Source organism: Sturnus vulgaris, chromosome 26, assembly GCF_052056855.1.
Source record: "Sturnus vulgaris isolate bStuVul1 chromosome 26, bStuVul1.hap1, whole genome shotgun sequence".
In the NCBI taxonomy this organism is placed as follows: domain Eukaryota; kingdom Metazoa; phylum Chordata; class Aves; order Passeriformes; family Sturnidae; genus Sturnus; species Sturnus vulgaris.
The window spans coordinates 4,658,323-4,682,611 of record NC_142268.1 but is presented as its reverse complement, the minus strand read 5'-3'; the positions used below and the strand labels follow the sequence as shown (position 1 = coordinate 4,682,611).

At 56.1% G+C, this 24,289-nt stretch overlaps 1 protein-coding gene across 10 annotated transcripts in view; it reads right to left on the bottom strand.

Moving 5' to 3' along the window:
* Positions 1–410: 410 nt before the first annotated feature.
* The window catches only part of TCF3 (transcription factor 3), an 83,229-nt gene continuing 59,350 nt past the window's right edge, over positions 411–24,289 (bottom strand). For 2 of the 10 annotated variants that reach the window (XM_088179364.1, XM_014884399.2), the window contains exons 9-20: positions 19,370–19,472; positions 18,685–18,824; positions 18,418–18,544; positions 17,512–17,570; positions 16,768–16,846; positions 15,812–15,885; positions 14,977–15,180; positions 13,495–13,618; positions 12,618–12,780; positions 11,474–11,712; positions 7,629–7,773; positions 411–6,722 (exon numbers count right to left, since the gene is read on the bottom strand). In XM_088179364.1, the coding sequence (XP_088035490.1) occupies positions 7,631–7,773; positions 11,474–11,712; positions 12,618–12,780; positions 13,495–13,618; positions 14,977–15,180; positions 15,812–15,885; positions 16,768–16,846; positions 17,512–17,570; positions 18,418–18,544; positions 18,685–18,824; positions 19,370–19,472 (1,455 nt within the window). In that variant the 3' untranslated portion in view covers positions 411–6,722; positions 7,629–7,630. Of the gene's footprint in view, positions 6,723–7,628; positions 7,774–8,447; positions 8,675–11,473; positions 11,713–12,617; positions 12,781–13,494; positions 13,619–14,976; positions 15,181–15,811; positions 15,886–16,767; positions 16,847–17,511; positions 17,571–18,417; positions 18,545–18,684; positions 18,825–19,369; positions 19,473–24,289 lie in introns of those variants that run through there. The other 8 variants (XM_088179366.1, XM_014884400.2, XM_088179368.1 and 5 more) reach the window with 6 other exon arrangements.

Genomic DNA, 24,289 nt, shown 5'->3' with positions numbered 1-24,289 from the left:
CTAGAACAGGCTGCCCAGGGCAGAAGGGTAAAGTCACCATCCCTGGAAGTGTTCAAACAATGGATGTGGTGCTGGGGGCATGGGTTAGTGGTGAGCTAACAGTTGGACTTGATGATCTAAAAGTTCTTTTTTTGATTAATTTCTTCCATCACCAGTCTGTGCTGGGCTCCTGGGATGGGCTGGGGGCATTTAACTGTGAGATTTCCCATTTGTGGCTGCTCCCCAGGGACAGAGGCAAGGAAACAACAGTGATGCAGGGGGCAGGGCCCACACCCAGAGCAAGTGTCTGAAAACCTGTCTGGTGGTTTTTTTTCGTTTTTTCTTTTTAGTACAAGGCAAAGCCTTTATTCCAACTTTTCATTCCTAGGGATACAACATCTGAAGGACACACATGGGGATAAAAAAAGTAATATTGTTATAAAATGTCACATTTATTGCTACATTACTGTTATATACAGGACAGTTCTCAAAATCTACTTTAAAAAAGTTAGGATTATTTAAAAATTCCAAATAATCCAGCCAGCTGTTTTGACACTTGTATAAAATTATTTAAAAAAATGAAAACAATTCATATCTTGAGGCACTCAGAAACACAATTTCATCCCCCAATTGTGATTCATTTCAAAGAGCAACGCATTTCCCACCCCCAAATACTTTATTTTTTTTTTTTTTTTGCTGGGTTAGGCATATATATATATATATTTACTATATATATAGTTCAAAACTATAATGTGTATCTGATTTAAGAACAAGGATTTCAGCCACTTAAGTACATCTGGATTTACAGGTAGGCAGCATAAACATCAAAAGCAAGGACCATTTTTTATTTTAAAGGCCAAAAACCAAAAACAACCCAAAAGTTTCTACAGGGTTTAAAATAAACAACTTTTGCAGGCATCTTCCATCTGCTCTCCCACCCCCATTCCTATAAAAATATAGAGAAAGGACATCCCAGGAATGCTTTGTTTCCCCAGAGAGCAGGAGCCCTGGGCACCCAGCGGGTCATTCCCAGTGTGGGGTTGGGATCCTCCTGTCCTGCCTCACCAGGTGCCTCTTTCCCCTCTCCTGGCACATGAGCAGTGCCTGCTGCTTCCCACAGCCCCTTCCCTCCCGAGTGGCTCCACGTTACAAGGTTTGCTCAAAAGCTGCTGGGTTTGAGTGACTGGGGAAGACGTGGCCCTGGGAAGGGAGACCTGCGGTGTCTCCAGCCCGAAGGGAGACCTGCAGGGTCCCCAGCTCGAAGGGAGACCTGCAGAGTCCCCAGCTCGCTGCCCCCTGGAGCTCCATGGCCCCCCGGGCACAGCCCAGGGATGCAGGGCACGGGGATGCTCTGTGGCCAAAGGCCTTGGTACCAGCACACCCCGTTTGGAAGCAGAAACCCCTCTGCTGTCCCGAGCTGGTGCTGCAGCCACGCGGAGCTGAGATGTCCCGGGGTGAGTGTCACAGCCTCGCCCTCCACCACGGCAGGGCTGGGCTGGGCCAGGGTGGGAATGGAGAGCCCTGAGGAGCAGGAGGGGTACAAAACCAGGGAATCAGAGATACCCGTGTGGAGACCCACGACAGGACTGCCCTTGGCCCTGAGCTGGGCTGAAGGTGGACACGCAAGGTTTGCAGAAGGTCATGTGGAGCCTGCACCACCCTCCTAACCAGAGCCCACCTCCCCGTGGCCAAGCAGGCCAAGGCACAGCACTGCTGGCTCCCCAGAGGGCTGAATTCTCCTGGAAATCAAAGTACAGAGCACCAGGTCCCCTGACACCTGCTCCAAGGGCAGGGAGAGGCAGCTGTGCTGTGGGACACCGGCAGCACCTACCCCCCAAATCCTCCTGCCTGCAGCCCAGCCGATGGGCACTGCTGCCATGGGCTGCCCCTCTGCAAAGGGAAACAGCCCCGAGATGCTGGCTGGAGAGACTGGGGAGCATGGGAGGAAGGGAAACAGCCCTTCAGGCCTGCAGTGGCTGAAGGAAGAGCAGCCCCAGCTGAGCCTGAGGCTCAGGTGTTACAACAGGACAGTCTGGGCAGCAATGAGGTGGAAGAGAACTTCTCCTTTCAGGGGGGATGAAGGATGCTGGCAGTGCCCCACCAGCATCGAGCAGAAGGCACAGGAGGGTGAAGGGTGCGTGGAGGAGCCCCAGGACTAGGCCTTGCCTCCAGTTCAGTGCTCAGTGTGAGCTGGATGTTCCTACAGACTCATCTGCCCCCTCCCAGCTCCAGGGCACAAGTCTCAAAATGCTTTTGGAGCTGCCAGGAGTGAAGCTGTACCCTGAGGGCAGCAGGGAGCAGGAACTCGGGAGCAATCACAGACAAGAGCAGAGAGAAGGGGCTGGGCTGGGATCTGCAGAGCCCTGGGAGAGGGGAGAGGGATAAGATTTGCATAGGATTTTTAACAGGGCAAAGACCTTGTGCAAGCTCGGGGTACAGAAAACAGGCCTTGCTATTGCTGGTGTTGGGCAGGAATGGGAGAGTCCAGTGGCCAGGGCTTGCTCTGGGTTAGCCAGCACTGCAGGTGGGGGCTGAGGGCTTGTTCTGGCCCAGCTCCATCCCCAGCTTTGCTCCACCTCCCAAAGCCCAGGGATGTGGAGCTGGCCCAGGCTCCCCACTACAGCACAGCAGGGCCTGCAAGAGGAACTTGTGTTCCACAGGCCCCAAAGTTGGCAGCAAAGCTCAAGGGTGCAGGGGATTGGGGGCTTCCAAAGCCTTCTGTTTCTTGAGCCCCCACAACTGGAACCACCCAGCAAGGGCCCAAAGGCTCTGCTGGCTTCAGTGGGGGCACTGGTGAGACACAAAGGACCTTGGAGAGCAGTTTCTGTACTGACTCTGGAACTACAGCCTCCTGAGGAAACCACAGCTTGATTCCATCCTTCCTGCCAACACACCTCTGTGGGATAGCTGTGACAGCAGGGGAGCAGAGATGCTGGCTGGGGCTGTGAGATCTGACAGGGGGTCATGGGCATGCCAAACAGCTGGAATTCTGCTCCCTGGGGCTGTGAGCAGGAACTGCCACCACTGCCTGAGCACCTACCCATGGGAGGCTGCAGCTGCTTTGCTCTGGGGAAAAGCAGGTGAAAAGGAAGAAAACAAAAATCTGCAATTTTACTGTTCATAGACAGGATCCCAGACACTCCCCAGTACTGTGGCATGCACAGCTTGTGTGCAGGGAGGCAGGGGCTGGCTGAGTGGGGCAACAGAGGCCCCTGGGCTGGGGACACAAGAAATGTCCCATGGCAGTGTCCCAGTTATGCTGCTTCACTGGGATGCAGCCTGGGGAAAGAGGAACTAGAAACTGCACAGAAGGGAAGGCAGCCCCCCTGTCTGATAAAGGAAGCTTTGGGGGGGCTCAGTGGCCCCAGGAGCAGCCATGCAAGCAAAGGCTGAGAAAGGAAGAAGGAAATGGAATAAATGGCACTGTACAGCATGTCACATGACACTGTGACACTTCTCCTGGCAGCATCACTGCTATGGGGACACACACAGGCAGAGGAGCAGGTCTGGGATTTGTAAGATCCCAAGTGGAATGGAGCAGAGCTGTGGACTGGGGAGGGTGCAGAGCTGGCCCTCGCTGACCACAACACCTAAAGACAAGAGTTTCATTGCTACAGGGTGACATTTCAGGGCTGGGCTGGTGGTGTTTTGGGGACAGCACCTGGCAGTGGTTGTTTTTAGAAAAGCCACTTCTCCTGGCATGTTACAGGCACCATGTTCACACTAAGCAAGACAAAGGAATTTTTTCTTGCTGCTCTTCCCAATAGTTCCCTGTGCACCTGGAAAGCAGAGATGCCACTGAGGCCACATTGGGCTGGCACACAAAGCTGTCACCCTGTGCCATCGAGGCAGCTCCAGGGAGAGCACTGCCACCCCCTACATTGTGCTTTTGAAATGATCTCTCCAAACTCTGGCTCTGAGGGCTTATGCTCAAGGATATTCACCCAAGCCTTGCCATGAAAGGAAGTTGGCTGGATTTGCTGTCAAAGTAACATTTTAAACCACCTAAATGCAGCTAAAAAGCCCCATTTTTGTTGCAATGCCTGGGGTTTCAGGGATGGTGAGAAAGGCTCTGGCTCATCGGGATTCCTCTCTGGCTGCAGAACTCGGAGGGGATGAAGAAGTTCAGCAAATTTGTGAACAAGTCATAAATCTTCTCAGATTTCCAATTTTGTTGAATTTATGGATTTTTCTTGACTAGTCCCTTTAAGTCCAGTTGTCCATGACTGCCACCTCTGATTCCTGGGGCAAAACCAATGGTTTGTGAACCACTTTTAAATATTTTTTGTAGCGTTTCAAGCTTTCCAGGGCTGGGACACTGCTCCATCCCTCCTGGCCCTGGGACAGGGGCACTGAGCCAGCCAAAATCCCTGAGCAGTGGGTACTTTGCAGCCCCAGCACTGTCCCACCAATGGAGCAGGAACTCTCATGGATGAAACAAAAAGCAGCTGCTGAGCATTCCAGTTTGCACTCCAGAGCATGAATGGGAGTCAAGGCTGTCACACATGGAGGAAAACCTCATCCATTTCCCTGCCCACTGCTTCAGCAGCCAGAAGAACCCAAGGGAGGGAAGTGTTGTAACCTAACAATCTGATTAGGCTAAAATGTGTCTGTTGACACAGGCAAGAAGAACCTGGGTTACTGGAACCACTGAGCTTTCCTGGCCTTCCCAGGGACAGAGCTGGGGCTGCTGAGGTCTCACCATGCAGAAGGAATGGTGGGAACAGCAAGCTGGGGAAAGCCAGGAGCATCCAAAAGCTTCAGTGATGGCTGGATGCTGGGGAGCCCCAGGGCAGGGCCAGGGACAGCAGGGACAGTCCCAATCTGCCCTGGAACTTGGAGTGGCTCAGCTTGGAGCTGCCACAGGGACTGGGGCCACAGTGCCCAGGTGTGGGTGGGAGATAAGCACTGCCCTGAGCACTTCCAGCAGAGTTTGCCAAAGCACAGAGCACAGCCACGAGCATGGAGGAGCACCAGGGGTGCTGGGAAGTGCCACAGGACCTAATCCTGTTTGCCAGTCCCTCCCTTTCCCCGTGCCAGAGCAACAGAGCTTCCCCAGGAGCCCAGGCTGGAGCAGCACAGGGGAGAGATGGACAGCAGGGGAGAGAGGAGTTGCCACATCCCCCAGACCAGCACCCACGTCCCATGCACCATCCTGCCTGACTGGGCTCGGCAGAGCTGGGAAGAACCAGGCACAAAATGTTTCAGAAGGGGAAGGAGAGGGAAGAAACAAAGAGTAAATTCCTGGTGGATGTTTTTCCATGGCCATCTCCAGACCAGCTGCTGCAGCTCAGCACTGCCCAGCACCTCTTTGTTTGCTCCACACACCAGAGTGGTCTGGAGTGACTGGGAATCTCTTGGACTGAAGGCATGGATGGCCCAGGTTGGCTGCTGGAGCTCATGGTGCAGGACAGGTGCTCCTGCTGCCCTCCTTCCCAGTGCCAAGAGAGGAGCCCACGTGCAGGTGACAGTGCCCACTCAAAGCCCTTGGCACAGTGCTGAGTTCAGTCTGCCTCCAAGGATGCCCAGGAGATGTGACAGCAGGTGACAGCAGGGTGTGAAGCCACCCCTCTGCCCGAGCCAGCATTCTGCATTTCCAATGGTGGGGGCTCCACTGCAAGAAGGGATCCTGCTGGTGGTCATGGCTTTGCCAAGGCTGGAGTGAGCCAGGCCACTGCTCCTTTCGTGCTCCAGCATCCTCAGGTCTGCTGCTGGCCCTGTGTCCCACTGCTGCTGCTCTGCTCCAGCTGCCTCCACCTCTTCCCACTGCTCCAGCTTTGTTCAGTTGGTCTTTGTTCAGTGCTGCTCCTGGAAGTGCCTCCAGCAGCTCTGGCAGGTGGCAAGAGGCGCTCCCCTCGTGCATCCCTCGCTGCTCTGCTCACCTGGAAGCGCCTCAGTCCCTTGGTTCTCCTCCAACCGGGGCTGCTCCCTTTCAGCAGCTCGTCCTCCCCTCGGGATCTCCGGGAACAAAGCAAACCTGGTGAGTCACCCCGGCCACCGCCGGGGGGAGCGGGAGCGCTGCTGCCACTCGCTTTGCTGTTCAACTTCCTTTTCCCAAATCAGAAGTGGCCGAAGCAAAGAGACGGTGAATTCAGCACATGAGTTTGTTTGTTTTTTGTCATGGAAGGTACAAGCCAGGCAAGGAAGAACATTCCCTCACTGTGGCTACATTCGCTTTTAGTGGCTTTCTGAGCCGAATCTGAGAATTCCTCTCTTTATATCCAGTCTCTCTTAATACAATTTTAATATTCTGGTTGATCCTAAAGATGCAACGTTAACTATAGAAACAGCAGCAGAAAAGCGGAGGGTACAAGACATGTTTTTATACAAAAAAAATTTTTTTCGTTGCTTACAAAACATATGCAAAAGAAGCTAAAAAAAACCAAAAGGCATTGCTATTTGTTCTACATAAAAAATCTCATAACTAATGTTCTTTTTTTTTAAAAAAGAAATATCAAGCTTAGGCACAATTTTGCTGCTGGCTGCTTGTGAACAAGCCAAGAGAACACGCCACCCCCTCCTAACTGAGTGATATGTATTGACTGTTCTGCACTTTATACTTAAGGCAATTTTTTGTTTCCGTTTTGTTTCTGACAAAGTGTTTTTTCCACCCCTTACGTCACGTCAGGATCCGTCTGTATGTGTCAGTATGAGCAGTACTACAGTTTGTGGTTCAACAGGGTTGCAGGTCACACCGAGGGTTTTCTTCCTACAGATCTCCATATCCAGAGGAACAAAAAGATCTACAAATAAAATTAAAAAAAAAAAAAAAGTCTGAAGTGATAGGAACCCAAATGAGAATAAAACTGTGCTCCTTGCACAGGGGGCCCCAAGGCTCCTGCTGCAGCTTGTCCCGGCAGGGCTGGGCAGGGCAGCTGAGCTTTGCCTTTGTTTCAGTCAGGGCATCCTCAGGCACCCACCGGGGCAGGGGACACCAAGGGACTGTGTCCTCTCTATGGGATCAGCTCCTGACCTACCACTCAATCTGCTCAAAACCCCCCCACCATCTCTGCACTGCTCAGATGCTCCTGGGTTCCCTTAACAATGGGAACAGCCCATCAGAGCCTGTGCCTGCCAGCACTTTACCAGGGGATTTTCACCTTCTCTGACTCTCTTGGAATTTCTGGGACCTGCCCATTCCCTCTCATAGAGCCACAAGGAAAAGGAATTGCTCGTTTCCAGTAGCTAACTAGGGCAGGACTGGGAGGTGCAGAGCAGAGCTGAATCCACTTAGAGAGATCCAAACCCCCCCAATGCCAGCTATGGGGCTGCACTCTAGTGTGGGCCAGAAGCTTTGGGTGTCCATGGGTCACATCATACACAAAGAGAATCATGGAATGGTGTGGGTTGGAAGAGACCTTAAAGTTCATCTTATTCCACCCCCTGCCATGGGCAGGGACACCTTCCACTATCTCAAATTGCTCCAAGCCCCTCAAACCTGGCCTTGGACACTTCAGGGATGGGGCAGCCACAGCTGCTCTGAGCACCCTGTGCCAGGCCTTGCACACATGCAGGTCATTGATTCCAGGGAAATGAAGCAGGGCCCTGGCTGGTGCTGAGGGAGCAGGGCTGACCAGACAGCGCAGAGCAGGACATGGGCACAGGGCTGGACCCACACTGGATGTGGGATCAAAGGTGGGGAGCAGTACCTTTACATGTGTCCAACAGGGTTGTGACCATCTCCTAGACCAGGATGTGAAGCTGACAGTGTCATCTGGGGGTCTCCTACCACTCCGGACACTTTCTCCTCTTCCCGACGCTTCAAGCAGGCAGCTTTTGGGTTCAGATTGCGCTCTGCCCAAAACAGCAAGGGAGGGGAGCAACCTCAGTCTGGGCAACAGCATCACCCCTGGCAGCAGCATCCGAGAGGGACAGGAGGGACAGTGCCAGGCAGGCCCGTGGGAGGAGATGAGCTCTGTGCAGGCCCTGCAGGAATCTGCCAGGCCCTGCTCCAGCAGAACCCCAGGCTCAGCTGCACCCTCACTTACACATGGAATCTTGGGTTGGAAGGAATGTTAAAGTCCATCTTGTTCCAAGTCCCTGCCATGGGCAAGGACACCTTCCACTATCCCAGAGTGCTCCAAGCCCCAGTGTCCAACCTGGCCTTGGGCACTGCCAGGGATCCAGGGGCAGCCACAGCTGCTCTGGGCACCCTGTGCCAGGGCATCTCCATGTGCTTGTTACAAGAACCCCCAAGTGCCTCAGCCAGCACTCAGAGTTGAGGACTGAATTTTCCAAAGCTGCTTAATGGGATCCAGGTGCCAAATTATATTAAGCATGAGTGGATAGAGAGAGGAGCCTCAAATCCACCCCAGGCTGGGGCTGGGGAGAGCTCAGCACCCAGAGGTGCTGCTGGTGCTGCAAACACACACCTCACAGCAAAAGCAGGAATCAGGACAGAGAAGCACGAGCATGCAGAGACAGGGGAGGAGACAAGCCCCGAAATGCACCTGCCAGTGGTACCATACCTCGTACTTGCTGCTCCAGGCCCAGAATGACCTGCACCGCTTGCTGTAGGATGATCAGTTTGGTCTGTGCTTTGTCCGTTTTTAAGTGCATCTGGCACATGCGTCCCAGTTCCTTAAAGGCCTCGTTAATGTCCCGCACACGCACCCTCTCCCTGGCGTTATTGGCCATTCTCCTCTCCCGGTCCCTCAGATCTTTGTCCTCCAGTGACAAGGCCTCGTCTGTACTGCTGGGTTCATAGCACCACAGGGGTTAGTCAGGGGGTGCCACCGAGGGGGGCTCTATGTTGCCGTGCTGGAAGTGCTCCGGGTGTCCACTGGAAATGGCCCAAACAGCCTCACTTTGCAAAGCATATTCCTCTGGGTGCTTCCCAGAGCAGCCCAGGCTGTGTCACTTCTGTGAGCCCAGGGAAGGTGCTGCCAGCACAGGGCCAGGTGCCCAGGGGGCTGGAGAGGCCACTGGGGACAAGGGTGGGCATTGATGCAGCATCACTCACCAACACCTTCTACCCTCTGCGAAATTTTGTTTGTTTTTGACTGAGAACTCAAAGACTGGGGTAGTGTCTCTGCCAAAAACATCAGGTTTGTCCCCCAAGGAAAGATTTTGGCAGGAAGCAAATCCTTCTTTGTAAGATTTCCTTCCCAAATTCCATCTGCAGCTCCCAGTGCTGGTGCTTGGAGCAGTGGTGCTGCAGCAGCAGGAGCAGCCTGGCCTGGCACCCTCTTAGAGGCCATGGCAGCATTGGGAGCAGGAGCCAAGGCTGCTCTGAGGATCAGACCAGACTCGGATGCAGACACTGAATCCCAATCTTTCCACACAGCCAAAAGCCCACCAGAAGGGGTGATTTTCTTTTCCAGGCACAGCGAGAAGCTCTGGGAGAGCCCCCACTGCTCACAGCACCCCAGGGATGCCTGACCAAGCAGGCATGGGGTGAAGCAAAGTTGTGCTGGCAGCATCTTGAACCGTGGCCTTACCCAACCCCTCAAAAACCCCAATTTAAGCCCAGACGACCTTCTCCCCCAGAGCAAAACTTCTTGCAGGAAGACACCTGTCTGAGGAGGGTCCTTGAGTGAGACCTGACACTGGGACAGCCTGGGGATAAGCCTTTAGCAAAGAGGGCCCGCAGAGTCAGAGCCTTCCTGGAGAGCCTCCGGACAGTGCACAGCCATGTGAAGGGGAGCAGGGGCTCCCCGGGCAAGCACTGCCTGTGTGGGACAGAGGGCTGCCCACTGTCCCTGCTGCACCCTCTCCTTGCTGCCTTGTCCCTGTCTGTGTCTCCTCCTCACTGCCCCAGCTGGCACTGCCACCTTCTCTCCACAGGACCAGGACAGGCTGGGGGACGGGGCTATCCTGGCACCTGTGCCCCCCACACAGGATCCCAGATCCTTCCTCCAGCACAGGTTGGTGGCTGCAGTTCCCTGCTCCAATCCTGGCTGGTGGCTCACCCAGGAGGGACAAAGCTTGGATGTCACACCAGGGCAGGACAGAGCTGTGTCCCCACCACTGGCAGCTTGCACTGTGTGAGGATGGGATGCTTAGGCTGCCTTGTGCCCCTGGGGGTCACCAACCAGCCTAAAACTCCTCAGTCTCCTCCTTTCCCTTCCTGTAGCTGCTGTGGCAGTGGGAGGATCCTGGCAGCCCCCCTGGGCACACAGGGACACAATGGCCCCGTGCCCATAGCAGTGCTGCCAGAGGGGGTGTGAGGGTGGCATTCTGTCCTGGAAAGCAGCACAATCCCACAGAAGGGACACTGCACTAACTGCTGAGGGAGCCTGCAGGGCTCTGCCACCTCCCTGCCTGCCTCCAGGAAAGGTTTAAAAAGGGACAAGCTTGGGAGACCAAAGTGAACATGGTGCCAACTCTGCCTAAGGCCTGCCCCACCCTCGGTCCTGCCTGGGATCCGCGAGCAGCAAGTACAAGGTAGAGTGGGACCACCGAGAGGTCACGGCTGGGGCATGTCTGTAGGAGATTGGAAAGAACAGAACCAAAAAATAAAAACTCGAAATTAAAAAAAAAAATCAAAAGGAAGGGAAAATTAAAAAAGAAGACAGGAAAAAATATACATGTTATGAAAGGCAAAAAATTACAAACTGAGGAGAGGCACAAAGGACTCCAACATCAAGGCACAGCAAGGCCAGCAGAGAGGAGCACAGGCAGGCACAGCCCCCGACGCGTGTTACACGACAGCTCTGCAGAGAGAAAGGGTTATCCTGCCCCAGCACCCACGCTGCAGGGGGAGCAGGAGCGGGAGCAGGAGCAGGAGCAGGAGCAGAGCATGCACTGCAGGGTGTGGGACAAAGCAGCCATGTCCTCGTAGGAGTGGGACAGCCAGCCCTCGCTTCCCTCCCTGGCATGGGTGCACACACACCATGGTGCACACAACATCCCATGGGTGCACACGAGTGTGGAAGGGACAGAAGGTGCCCGGGGGTGTCCTGGCGAGGGGCAGAGCCTGCAGGTGCCCGCTGGCAGCTCCAGGCTCAGAATGCACAGCGCTCCCAGCCTGTGTTGGACACCAGCGAGGCCTGCTGAGCTCAGGGCATCCCGCTGCCCTCATACAGTTCCCGTGGTGCCAGGGCTTTGCCAGGTGCCACGCTGAGGGGACAGGAGCACAGAGCCCCATCAGGCACACAGAGGGGACAGGAATGGGCTCTGTGCTCAGAGCAGCCCTTGGAGATGGCAGAGCTGGACCCCTCTGGGAGATTTTCTAGCGGAGTTTCTGTCACTTTGCTGGCCAAGCACTGAGCAGTCCTGGCTGGGGGAAGCAGGATGGCACAGGTGTCCCCACAGGGACTGGCATGCAGCACACATGGTGGCAGCAGGGGACAAAGGAGGGAACAGCAGGGATGGATGCAAAAAAGGCAAAAAAAAAAAATAAAAAGGACATCGACAGCCTTGGGTTGGTCCCTAAGGCCACAGGGGAGAGAGACAGTGCGAGGCACCACAGCACGTCACAGGAGACAGACAGACAGACAGCCCCGTGCCGATCAGATACGTAAAATATCACCACTCCGGGACCCTCACTGACCTCTAACTTGTTGCTCCAGGTTCAGTATGACTGATACGGCCTGGTGTAGGATTAGCAGTTTGGTCTGCGGTTTTTCGCTGTTTAGGTGCAGTTGGCACATGCGTCCGAGCTCTTTAAAGGCCTCGTTGATGTCACGAACCCGCAGGCGCTCACGGGCATTATTGGCGACCCTCCTTTCTCTCTCTCTCTCGGCTTTTTGCTCTGGGGGAAGAAGATCGTCCTCCTCATCCTCATCTTGACTAATGGTTTAAAATAAGAACGAGACAGGGACATTCCTCGTGTGCACTCTCAGCACTGGTCAACTCACAGACAAGAAACACACGGTGATGCACTGAGATGCCGAGCCCCCCACGTGCCCTGCCAGGACCTGCTGCCTGTGCCACATGCAGGGACGTGCAGGGGCTTCGGAGAGAAGCAGTTAAGGCTCTTCTTCTGCCTCTTTTTTGTTTTGTTTTGAAACAGCAAAGAAAGAAACCACAATGTGATTAAGGCCTGAGCTTGTTGCCGGGAAAGTGCAGGGTGGTCCAGACAAGGTGAAGGCCAACGCTGGAATCCCCAGCTGGGATTTGGGAAGATGCAGCCCTCTGCCTCCAGGGCAGGAGTGGAGCTGGTCCTGCCTCTCTGGGCACCATCACCCTGGTGAGGTCTCTGAGCTGGTGGCAAGGCCACAGAGCAGCCAAAATGCTGAAGGACTCTACTTGAGCCACTGCCATTCCTCTGGCTGGATGTGACAGAGGATACAAGAGCCCAAAGCAGAGAGCAGAGGTGCCCCATGGCAGGGAAGGGGTCAAACCCTGTCTGACTGGGGCTGAGCACTTGCTCCTTCCTTGCACGGCCCCAAGTGCCCACACAAGCAGGTGGGGGATCAGGTGCATCCCTCTGCTTTAGGAGTATGAGGACGCCCTGAGGCCACAGGGACAGGGGCCAGCAGGAGAGGGGCAGGGACACTTCCCCCTGGGGCAGTAGCAGGAGCCCAGACTGTGTGAGACCACACCAGGCTCCAGGGTGGGCAGGGGCTGGGAGGTCTGTGCTGCAGGATGACCCCAGGCCAAACCAGACCAAGCCCAGTGCCTGGTGGGTCCTGGCAGCCAGATCCCAGCCCAAACACCCCTGGCCTGGGAACAGAGAAAGTGAAGGGAGAGACCTGTTCAAAGAGCACCTTGTTCTGGTCCGGGAAGGTTTCAGCTCCTTCTTCTCCTCTTCTGAGTTATCTGCCACTGACGTGTTCTCTTCATCCTCCTTCTCTTCCCTCTTTATTTCACTCGTTCCTGAGGAGACGCTGCTCCGCCCCAGCCCCCCGGACAAGCCTGCAGAGAGAGCAGAGCCACATGCACAGCTTGAGGGGCCTGACCCACACACGAGGCTGGGGGGTCCCCAGGCCCTGCTTCTGCAGTGGCATCCCAAACTCATCCTGCACTGCTGCTCCACACTCAGGGAAGATGAAGGGGGTGCTGGCTTTACCCTATTCTCCCTCTTAATTCCCAGACCCTCCAGTTTGGGAACTCAACCTACACAGCAGAGCACTGTGAACTGTGCACCCACACCTATTGGGGGGATGCGAAAATACAGGTCAGACATGTAGAGTTAGATGGGATATTGGGAAGGAATTCCCAATTCCCACCCTGTGAGGGTGGTGAGACTCTGGCACAGGGTGCCCAGAGCAGCTGTGGCTGCCCCTGGATCCCTGGAAGTGTTCCAGGCCAGGATGGATGGGGCTTGGAGCACTCCGGGATAGTGGAAAGTGCCCCTGCCCATGGGAGGGGGTGGAAGAGGATGAGCTTTAAGGTCTCTTGCAAGCCAGACCATTCTGGGATTCTGTGAAACCCCTGGAAACTGCCCTGTGAATGCTGCAAGGAAGCACCAGCCTTGCAGAGACATCCATCTCCTCCCAGGCTGCTGCTGCACAGGCCTGGACCCAAGCCCCACAGGTGACTCCCCACACCGCCCAGCAGGTGACCCTTAGCACAGGTGAGCCTTGGCACAGGTGAGCCCCACGCTGCTCCCGTGCAGAGCTGCCTTACCACTGTACGTGTCCTGCTGCCTGCTGAGGTCTGGGAGCGAGCTGGGCTGTGATGGAAGTGTGACATGGTTGTGGAGCAAGCTGGGATTGCTGGACAACCCATCTTCAGGGTGGCCTCCTCCCACCTGCAGCACAACGCACAGAGTGAGCCTTAGAGGGGGATGTGTCATGGCCAATGGGGACATTCACCTGAGCAGTCACCTGAGCACAGCCATGTGCTCCCCTCACCCTCCCACCCCTGAAGCTCTGGAATGCAGGAGGGAAGGGCCAGCCTGCTCCAGCACCAGCTCTCTGAGACGTGGTGGGGTCACTGCAGCTCCCTGCTCTGAACAGGAGCTGCACCCAGCCCAGAGCCCATCACTGCTGTCCCCGTCCCCGAGGAAAAGCCCCTCTGTGCCTGGTGCAAGGCCAGCACACCAGAGTGGACATGTGTCCTCTGTCCCTTGAGCACCACTGTTTCTGCCACCTCCCCAGTGCCACCAGAGCAAGGGACATCCCAGCAACGCGAACTTGGCTCCAAAGGGGCTGGAGGCAAAGAGTGAGGCTGTGCCACACAGGCTGGGGGGACTGACAGGACAGAGCCAGCCCCGCGGGCTCCCCAGCTGGCAGCAGCCTGCAGAGGACACATCTCATTCCCTGCTCAGGAGAAGAACCCAGGGAGCCTGGAAGGGGATCACAACTGGTTCTCTGGAGACTGGAGATGTGTCACTGTTTGCTGCAGCAGGCAAGCAGCTCTGCCAAAAATGTGCTGCTGTGGTCACCAACCTCTAGACAAGGGGGGATCCAGGTGACCCTTCAAGGCACCCCAGCATCCATATGCCCAGGGCACCCTGGATCCATCACATTCCCTGCAACTGGAATGAGCCCTCACACACCAGCACTCCTCACAGAGGGACGTGGTGCCTGCCCAGACCATTCAGAGCAGGGAGTTCCTGGTGACACCTGGCACTCCTGTACCACTGGATACCTCTTCTCCTCCCTGCATATCCCAGGGATGCCTTGAAGTTATTTTGACGGATTTCCAACCATGTTGCAGGGTAAGAAGAGCAGCTCTCTCACCACTTCTGCCTGCCCTGAGAAGGGGCAGAAGGGAAGGGCACACCTTCAAGGGTGGACTCAATGTCCCCTGAGCAGCTGTGGCTGCTCCTGGATCCCTGGAAGTGTCCAAGGCCAGGTTGGACATTGGGGCTTGGAGCACTCTGGGACAGTGGAAGGTGTCCCTGCCCATGGAAGGGGGTGGAATGGGATGGCCTTTAGTGTCCCTTTCAGCCCAAGCCATTCTGGGATTCTATGACTCAACTCTCCCTTGCAGGAACATGGGAAGTGACTTCTATGCATGTCACCCATGCAACGCTGCCAACACCTGACCCAAGCTGCACCACACTGAGCTATTCCTGTCCCAAAGGCAACGTCCCCCTGAAGGCCAGGGCATGCCACACGTGACACATGTCCCCAGCGTGTCCCTGCCAGCTCCCACACTCACCAGACTCGGGTGCCTGTTGCCCAGGGCCATGACTGAGGCAGGGAAGGCCTGGCCCAGGCTGCTCACGGCAGCACTGTGTGGTGGTGCAGAGCCCAGCAGCCCGTGCATGTCCCCGTGGCTGCTGGGCATGGCAGAGGTCTGGCCCACGGCATGGTTCCTCAGCACGTGGATGGCTTCATCCAACCTGTCTTCCATTTTGTTTTGCTGGAAGAGCAGGACAGAGACAGGTCTGTGTTAAGTGCCCCATCCCTGCAAGTGTCCAAGGTTGGACAGGCTTGGAGCACCCTGGTCTAGCAGAAGGTGTCTCTGCCCATGGCAGGGGGTGGAACTGTATGAGCTTTAAGATCCCTTCCAACCCAAACCTTTCCATGATTCCAATCCAATTCCATGACTGCAATCCCATAAAGCCAACAGGCCCCTGCTTCTCTGCACTATGGAATGGCTGATGGCAATCCTGGACTCAGGTGCCACAGGGCGGGGATGGGGAGAAATAACCCCACCCAGGCAGTGCCATTCCCCAAAGGCACGATGGGTCACATGAGTGGAACTGCTCACGGCAAGGAGGCAGAAACCTGCCAGGAATCCTTTGGGCTGGGCCATAGCCCCGGGATGAGCCTGGGCTGGGGGCAGGGGGAAGGTGCCAGGCTGCCAGGGAATGCCAGGTCAGGGATGCTGCACTTGGCTCTGCTTAGCTGCTGCCACCCAAATATCCATTCCTGACCAACCAGCTGATTCCAGGCATTCAGGGGAGAGGGCATCACCCAAAAACCCTTAACCACCAAGCCCTGAGGGATGAGAGAGAAAAGGAGAAGCTGGATTGTTTTGTGCCACTCACCAAAGTGTGGAGGCTCCCTTCATAGCTGGGAGATAAGGCACCCGCTCCACCCGCCCGCGGCCACTGCGACGAGCCTGGGGACAAACGCACAGTTGGGGACCGGCCATGGCCACGGCTGCCACTAGATGGGGCTGGAAGCTGGGGCACAGCAGCCACCGTGCCATGCACAGCACTGCTCGGGCCACACTGCACCCCCCAGCACTGCACAGGCCACTGTGGCACCACACGGCACTGCACGGGGCACCATGGCACTGCACAGGCCACTGTGGCATCATATGGCACTGCATGGGCCACCACAGCACTGCATGGGCCACCATGGGACTGCATGGGCCACCATGGAAGTGAAGGGGCCACCATGGCACTGCACAGGCTCCTGTGGCACAGCACTGCACGAGCCACTGCGGCACCACCTGCCATTGTGGCATGGGCCACTACAGCCCCACACAAACTCCCATGGCAGTGCATAGGCCACCATGGCACTGCTTGACACCTCCTGGACCATCACAGAGCCCTGTGGCACCACATGGACACTGTGGCACCACGTGGACACTGTGTGGCATCACGAGCTCTGCTCTGGCTCAGACCCCGAGAGGTGCCCAAATGTCCCTCCCTGGTCTCTGACTTGCTGTGACCCCAGGCACAGGGAGCCTGGGCACCAGCTCTGCTGGCCACAACGGGACCTGTCCTGTCCGAGGGGAGCAGCAATGGGCTCTCAGCAGGTGCTGAACATGGATTTTAACCACCTGGTTGCTTCCCAGCTCCCACGGCACTTCTCCCATGGGAGGCAGATTCAACCACAGCCTCTCCAAGATGGGACAGGGTCAGGAATGGCAGGAGAAGGTCCTGGGGTTGCTGCCAGCCCTGGGCTGAGGATTTGGCGCTGACCTGGGAAATTCACTGCCTGGGAACTCCCCAAAACAAATCCAACCCCCCTTACCCTTCCCATTGTCACTCACCTGCAAGGCCCTGTGGGGACCCGACCGGGGTGGAGGGGTTGGAGGAGAAGTTATTGCTAGAGTGGTCGGGGGAGTAAATCTGCAGGGACAGAAGGGAGATGGTCAGCAGTGCCACCCTGAGCTAGCTGTCCCCTCCCAGTGGCACCCACCACCTGCTGGGACCTCCCTTCCCAAACCCACAGCCAGCACAAAGACCAAGCCCAGCTCCCCCATTAACCTTGGGGTCTCTGTCCCTACTGTCACCACCCCTGAGTGCAGCCTCTGCTCTTCAGGTGTCCTCTCAGGAGGAAGCAAGAGGTCTCAGGAATTGTTGCAGGGTGCTGTCAGCACCCATCTCTGCCATCATGCAAAGATCACCGAATGGGAAAGAGGCAACTCTCCGGCAACCCAGTGAGACCAGTGCCCTCCAGTTTGAACCAGCACATACAGAGCAAGGACTAGTGGGACCTGCAAGACCTGCCATAAGGTCTGTGTAGGGTGGTCTTGGCAGAGCAGCATCAGACTGGGAGGGCACAGAGCAGGAAATGGGGCTGCAGGGCCACCACAACCTGCAGTGCCTCAGTTTCCCCATCCACCAAAAGGTGCCAGGACTGAGATGACAGCACATGGAGAGGCAAAAATCCCCCCTCAGAGGCTGCTGTGGATTTGGGGTGCATTCACCAAAGGTGTCCATGTTCCCTGCTGGGTAGAGGGTCCCTGAAGCAGCAGGACCAGGAACGGGTCAGGACTGTCCCGAACTCTTACCGAGGCCAGAGCCTTCCCAAGTGCATCTCCAGAGCTCCCAGCTGTGGTTCCTCTGTTACCTGCCAAGAGAGGACACAGATGCCACTGCCAAGGCCCCAGACCCCAGCAGGACACAGTAACCTACAAGACCTTCTTTGGGGTCACCTGCTCTGGGCTGGAAAATTTCTGCTTTTAGTGCTTTGCTTGAAAATGAAATGTTTGTCCAGCTCGGAGCAGCTTGGACATGGGGCACCTTCCCCTGGAAACTGTCAAGGGGCTGCAGGGACATCTCTCCAAGCTCTGGGCTGGAGGTGTAGTGCCACAACAGCAATCAGACATCTCTGCTGCAGCACAGCCATTGCCATGGGGCATCTCAAACCCCAGCAACCAGTGGATGATCCTGGAAGTCTCTTCCAACCTTAATGATGCTTCCATTCTATGAATTCCAAACTTGCTTCTCCATAAAAAACTAAGGTTTTTTCTACAAATCTGTGTCAGGATCCTCATTTCCTGGGGAGCACGAGCTCATTTCAGTAACAGGTTTTGTAACAGGTTCAGCAGGGTCAGAGATGAAAACACTTGGGGGTTAATGTGGTATCCAAACCCAGCATGAACATTCCCGTTCTGGATCTAGGGGAGCAGCTTCACACAGGTGCAAATCCATCCCACAACTCATCTAAGCCACATCACCTCCAGGAGATAATGCCAGAGCTCCTGGGCTCCTCCCAGACCCACCCTACGAGGTGCAAACACCCAGGTGCTCCAGCAAGAACCTCACTGTGCCTCTTCCCCAGGCACAGGTGACACACAAGGGACCAAAGGTGTCTGGGTGTGCTGGATGCCTCAGGCACCAGGTTTGCACAAGCCCTGGTTTTCCAGGTGAGCCTGTGGCCAGCCCAGGAGCCAGGGGGTCACTCTTGGCCATACCCATGATGCTGTCGGTGCCGCTGATCGGGGGGGTGTGACTGGACACTCCGTACGCTGTGGAGGCTGAGGAGAAGCCGGACACAGAGGGGAGCCCGCCGTTCACCTCTCCTGTGTGCAGCTGGTAGTTCTGGCAGGGAGGGCGACAGGGGTCAGAGGGGCCTTGCAAAAGCTGTGGGGTTCAGCAGCTGGGGCAGGACCCAGGTGGGCCGAACCCACAGCCAGGGGAGAAGGTAGCAGGGAGGTGACACAGCCATGGGGACACGTTACCATGCGTTCATGCTGATGTAAACTGTTGAAGCCACTGGACTGCGGGAGCGGGGACGAGGAGCTGCCCAGCATGGCACCGTAACTCGACTGGCTCATGGCACCTGGGGAACTCCACAGGTCTGCTGAGTTATGGAGTCCGTCTGCAAGGAACCCAGAGCTGAGTGGGGCAGGGACAGCAGCCCCCAGGAGGGGACAGGTCAGCCCTAGCTGAGGGGCTGGGACTGTCCCCACCACGTCCTGCCTGTGCTGAGCATCACCTGCTGAGCAAACCAGGACAGAGTCTCTGGGCTAGGGCCAGGAGCCCAGGAAGGGCTGGAGCTGTGCCAGGGCTTGGCATGGAGCTCAGGGAAAGGTTCTTCCCCCCGAGGGTGCTGGGCACTGCCCAGGCTCCCCAGGGAATGGTCCCGGCCCCAAGGCTGCCAGAGCTCCAGGAGCATTTGGACAGCACTCTCAGGGATGCTCAGGGTGGGATTGTTGGGGGGTCTGTGCAGGGATAAGCATTGGACTGATGATCCCTGTGGATCCCTTCCAGCTTAGGATATTCAATGATTTTGGGGCTGCATCGTGTTTCATGCACTCCTGCCCTGAGCTCCCTCCAGATGTGCAATCCCTCCCATGGTCCATAAGAGGCAAGGCTGTCTGTGTTCTGCCTGCCTTGTGGGATCACAGTCTGGGAATAACTCACCTGTCATATAAAAGGCTCCAGGATACACAGTGCTGGGAGGTTTCGAGGGCGTATATCCAGCTGGATCCCTGCTGTAGTCATCACCTGAGTTGGATGGATACACCTGTGGGGCAGGAAAGAGGTTGAAGGGAAGGGCTTGGTCAATCCTTGGCCTCACATCCTCACCGTGGCTGCTCCCAACCCTGCACAGCTTAAACTTCAAACCTCAAACTTCAGCAACCTTTGACCTCCTCTCTCATGGCAACAGAGCAGCAAGGGCTTCACTCAACTGACCTTTCAGGGTGTGGAGGGACAGGACACAGGGAATGCCTTCCCATTAACAGAGGACAGCAATGGATGGGATATTGGGCAGGAATTGTTCCCTGGCAGGGTGGGCAGGTCCTGGCACAGGGTGCCCAGAGCAGCTGTGGCTGCCCCTGGATCCCTGGCAGTGTCCAAAGGCCAGGCTGGACTGGGCTTGGAGCAGCCCGGGATTGAGGAAGGAGTCCCTGCCATGGCAGGGGTGGAGCTGGATGGGCTTTAAAATCCCTTCCAACCCAAACCATCTGATGAGTCCAGGAGCTTTGCTTTGATTCATCCCACAGCAGATCTGGGGGGGGAACTGGAGCAGCTCAGCCGAAATCCTCAAATGGCACAGCCCTGTGTGGAGCAGGGCAGGGGACAGGGCAGAGGGCACAGAGAACATCACAGGACAGGGCACAGAGGACAGGGCAGAGGGCACAGGGCTCCTCTCTGTTTGTTCCTGTCACCCTCCTTGATCCCCAGAACCTGCCCAGCTCCAGCAGAAGTTTTGACTCTGCTCCAGTTCTGTTTTCCATGGTTATAACTTTTTTCTGGGTAACCACAAAAGCCACCACTGCTGCAGTGACTGGGGGGACGGGCTGGGTGGTGGCAGTGGGCACCCCCCTGTGCCAGCCCTGCCCTGTGCCAGGCTCCTGAGCACAGCCCCTGCTCAAAACCCACAGGGAAATCGGGCTGAGGGGAGCTGAGGCGGGGTGGGGGGGCTGAGCAGCCCCTCACAGTCATTGTCACAGGGGAGGGGACAACCCTCAGACAGCCCTCACACAGCTCTTGGGTCAGATTTCTGCAGCAGTGCTGTGATTTAACAGCACATCAAGCACAAGAAAAAGCTTTTCCTTCCCTTCTAAATTAACCAAACCCATCCTAGAAAGCCCTGACCGAAAATCAGCTTCTGCCAGGACAAAAACAGACTTTTCTTTTTTTAAAGTAGAAATTCAACATGCAAAGGAACCGAAATGGCATTCAAAGAAACTGAAATAGCACTCAGATGATGTGAGAACTTCTGTCACAGCTTATTTTCATCCCCTTTGATTCATTCTGAAACCGATAATCTTTTTTTTTAAAATCCAGCCGAAAAGCAGAGGTGGGGCAGGGGCCGGGCTCTGCCTGGCACACACAGTTCTCTTTGGGAAGGAAACTTGCCTGAGTTTCTTTTTCCCCACAGCCAGCTGCTCCCTTCCAGCCCTCGTCATCAAGCAAAAAGGGACAAAATTGATGGTGGGTAATAAAAGACACAATCAGAGAATCCTTAAGGTTGGAAGAGATCTTTAAGTCCAGCCATAAAAGCAGCAGCACCACCATGTTCACCACTAAGCAATGTCCTCAAGTGCCACAGCCACATGTTTTCTGAACAATTCCAAGATGGTGACTCCACCATGGCCCTGGACAGCCTCTGCCAGGCCCCTTTTTGTTTAAAAAAACAACCCCAAAGCCCCCCAGAAATCAACAAGGGTCAATGGAGCTGGGAAGGGTCTGGAGCCCCAGGAGAGGCTGAGGGAGCTGGGGAGGCTCAGGCTGGAGAAAAGGAGGCTCAGGGGGGCCCTTGTGGCTCTGCACAACTCCCTGACAGGAGGGGACAGCCAGGGGGGTCGGGCTGTGCTCCAGGGAACAGGGACAGGAGGAGAGGGAACGGCCTCAGGCTGGGCCAGGGGAGGCTTAGATGGGATATTGGGAACATTTCTTCACTGAAAGTGTGATCAGGCATTGGAACTGCCCAGGGCAGTGGTGGAGTCACCATCGCTGGAAGTGTTCAAACAACGTGTGAATGTGGCACTTGGGGACATGGGTCAGCAGTGGCCTTGGCAGTGCTGGGGAACAGTTGGACTCGTGACCTTCAGCGGGCTTTTCCAACCTTAATGACTCTCTGATTCTACAGGGAACTCGTAAAATAAAGACAAAAAAAAGAGAGAGGGGGAAGGGCAAATCCTGACAGACACTGGCAGCTGCCCTTTGTCCCTTGCTCAAAAAAGAGAATTCCAGGCCCTGGTCCCCAGGATGCTGCCGGGTGCTGTGGGCAGAGGGAGCTGCGCGTGGGCTGGGGGGATGGGGGAGGCACTGGAGAACGGGAATCCAGCAAATTGACTTTTCCTATAATTTGATTAAATAGCGGGAGCCGGGACAGGAATGGAGCGCAGCACGTCTGAGAGCCCCGCGCCATCTGGCAGGGGCTGGCTCGGGGCCAGGCGCCCGGCAGCTGCACCAACAGCCAAGCCAGGAACCCACCGAGAAAACAACGGCGAGAAAATGGCAGCGATGGAGCAGGGAGGCAGAGCAGGGGCAAGTTCACCTTGCTGTGTATTCACCCCGCTCCACCACCCCCACAACATCTCCTGCTGGATCCTGGGGGGCCAAGTTTCACCACAATCCTGGCCCTGACCCCTGCTGATTTTTCCTTTTGCTGTCCAGCACAGGGGAGGCTGTGAAAAGCCAATTCCATCCTTCTGTGCACGGAGCCAGGAGCTCGGAGCTGTGTGCTCCTGTAAATCAGGGCCAGCCCCGTTCCCCAGCCCGTGGCCCCAGCGGCCTCGGGGACCTCCAGGTGAGGTCATTTCCTCTGGTTAAAATTTGCCAGCACGGCGAGAGCAGCTCGAAAAGCCCCAGTGCTGGGATTTGCAGCGCTTTGTGGTCTTGGGCTGTTTTTCCCTCCCTGTTTTTCTTACTTAAATGCAGGAGCTGGGGTGGGACTTTGGGCAGACTGAGGCTAAACAGAGCAGTGACCAGACTGGGAATGCACAGCCTGAAACAGCTCCCAGGCACTGAACTCACTGCGGCAACAAAATCCTGCAGGAACCCACTTGCACAAAATCCCTCTGGCAGTACAGCCGATGTGGGGCCACATCCAGCCCTGGATCCTGTGCCCAGACACAGCAGCCTCTGGCCAGGAGCTCCAGAGCTGCAGGGAGCCTCCAAGGGGCTCTATGCCCTGAGGGCAGCTCCAACCCAGCACCTACTGCATAGAACCATCAGATGGTTTGGGCTCAGAGAGACCTCAAAACTCATCTCATACTACCCTCTGCCATGGGCAAGGACACCTTCCACAATCCCAGGCTGCTCCAAGCCCTGTCCACCCTGGCTTTGGATACTTCCAGGGAATCCAGGGGCAGCCACAGCTGCTCTGGGCACCCTGTGCCAGGGCTGCCCACCCTCATGGGGAACAATTCCTTCCCAATATCCCATCTAACCCTGCCCTCTGGCTCCTGGAGCCCCTTTAGTCCTTGCAAGGGTCTCTGAGTCTCCCTGGAGCCTTCTCTTCTCCAGGTGAACAGCCCCACTCTCCCGGGCCTGGCTCCAGAACAGAGGGGCCTCAGCCCTGGGAGCAGCTCCGTGGCCTCCTCAGGATAAAAGCACTGAGCCCAAAGGCCCTGGTGCCCAGCACAGGTACCTCGGTACCTCTGTGCCCTCCCTGCCTGGCATTGCTGCTCACACGCCCTGAAGCCCCTCATGCTGCCAGTGCCTCTTGGAGTCTTTGGCATCACTCCCTGTTCACCCACCCACCCTCAACTCCTGCAGCCACTGACCTCAGCGAGTTTTCAAAGCAGCTCGGGAATTACAGATTAAAGCACTTCATTTTAATGAGATGCTGATTAACCTATTTATTTTGCACGGGGTCCAGCGATAACATGGGGCGGGCTCCTGCATGGGCGAGTCAGACAAGAAAGAGCCTTTGATCCACTGCCTTTGAGGCCACTCCTGCCTCACACTTCTCCTGCTGCCTAGGCACAGATCTGTCTCTCCAGGTGTGGAAGTTCAAAAACAAACCAGGAAGCCAGAGCTCTCAGCACAGGGAGGGTGAGGGAAAGAGGCAGAACCAGCCTGTGCTCTGAAAACTGGAGCTTTGGCATCAAGGGGCAGCTGAGGCAAGAGCCAGGGCAGAGAGGGAGATTTAGGTTGGATGCTGGGGAGGTTGGATGTGAGGGTGGTGAGGCCCTAGCACAGGGTGCCCAGAGCAGCTGTGGCTGCCCCTGGATCCCTGGCAGTGTCCCAGGCCAGGCTGGAGGGGGTTTGGAGCAGCCTGGGACAGTGGGGAGTGTCCCTGCCCATGGCAGTGGAGGCACTGGATGAACTTTAATGTTCCTTCCAACCCAAACCATTCCATGATCCTATGAAAGGCTGGAATGCAGGTGTCACTCAGACACGGGGAAGGGGCTGAGCTGTGGCAAATGCCAAGCAGCTCTTCCTGTGGGAATCGGGGCCCTCCAGAGCCCTGCCAGCAGGATGGGCCAAGCCCCAGCACTTTGAAATTTGAGGCCAATAAAGGCCATTTGTTAGCGTGATATTTTCCCCACATGTCGACTGGGGTAAAGCTCCAAATTTCACACAGAAACTCGAGGCAGCAACAGGGACTGTGACTCGAGCAGGTTTTCTCTGTAAAAACACAGACTCGGAGTTGGTCTCTGCCTCACATGGATCCACATAGCTCCTCCAACACCCCCAGGTCTGTGAGCCCAACCTGGCAAGGCCTTGGTGCCCTCCTCTCCCTCTGTCCTCCCAAACCACCTCGAGTCCTATCCCAAAGGCAGAGCCTGTGCTGGAGGTTCCCACTCTGCATTAGCAGTCAGGGAATGCCACAGCAGGGATTTTCCCCATGGATGGGGGAGTTCCCTGGGGAATGGAGGAGGA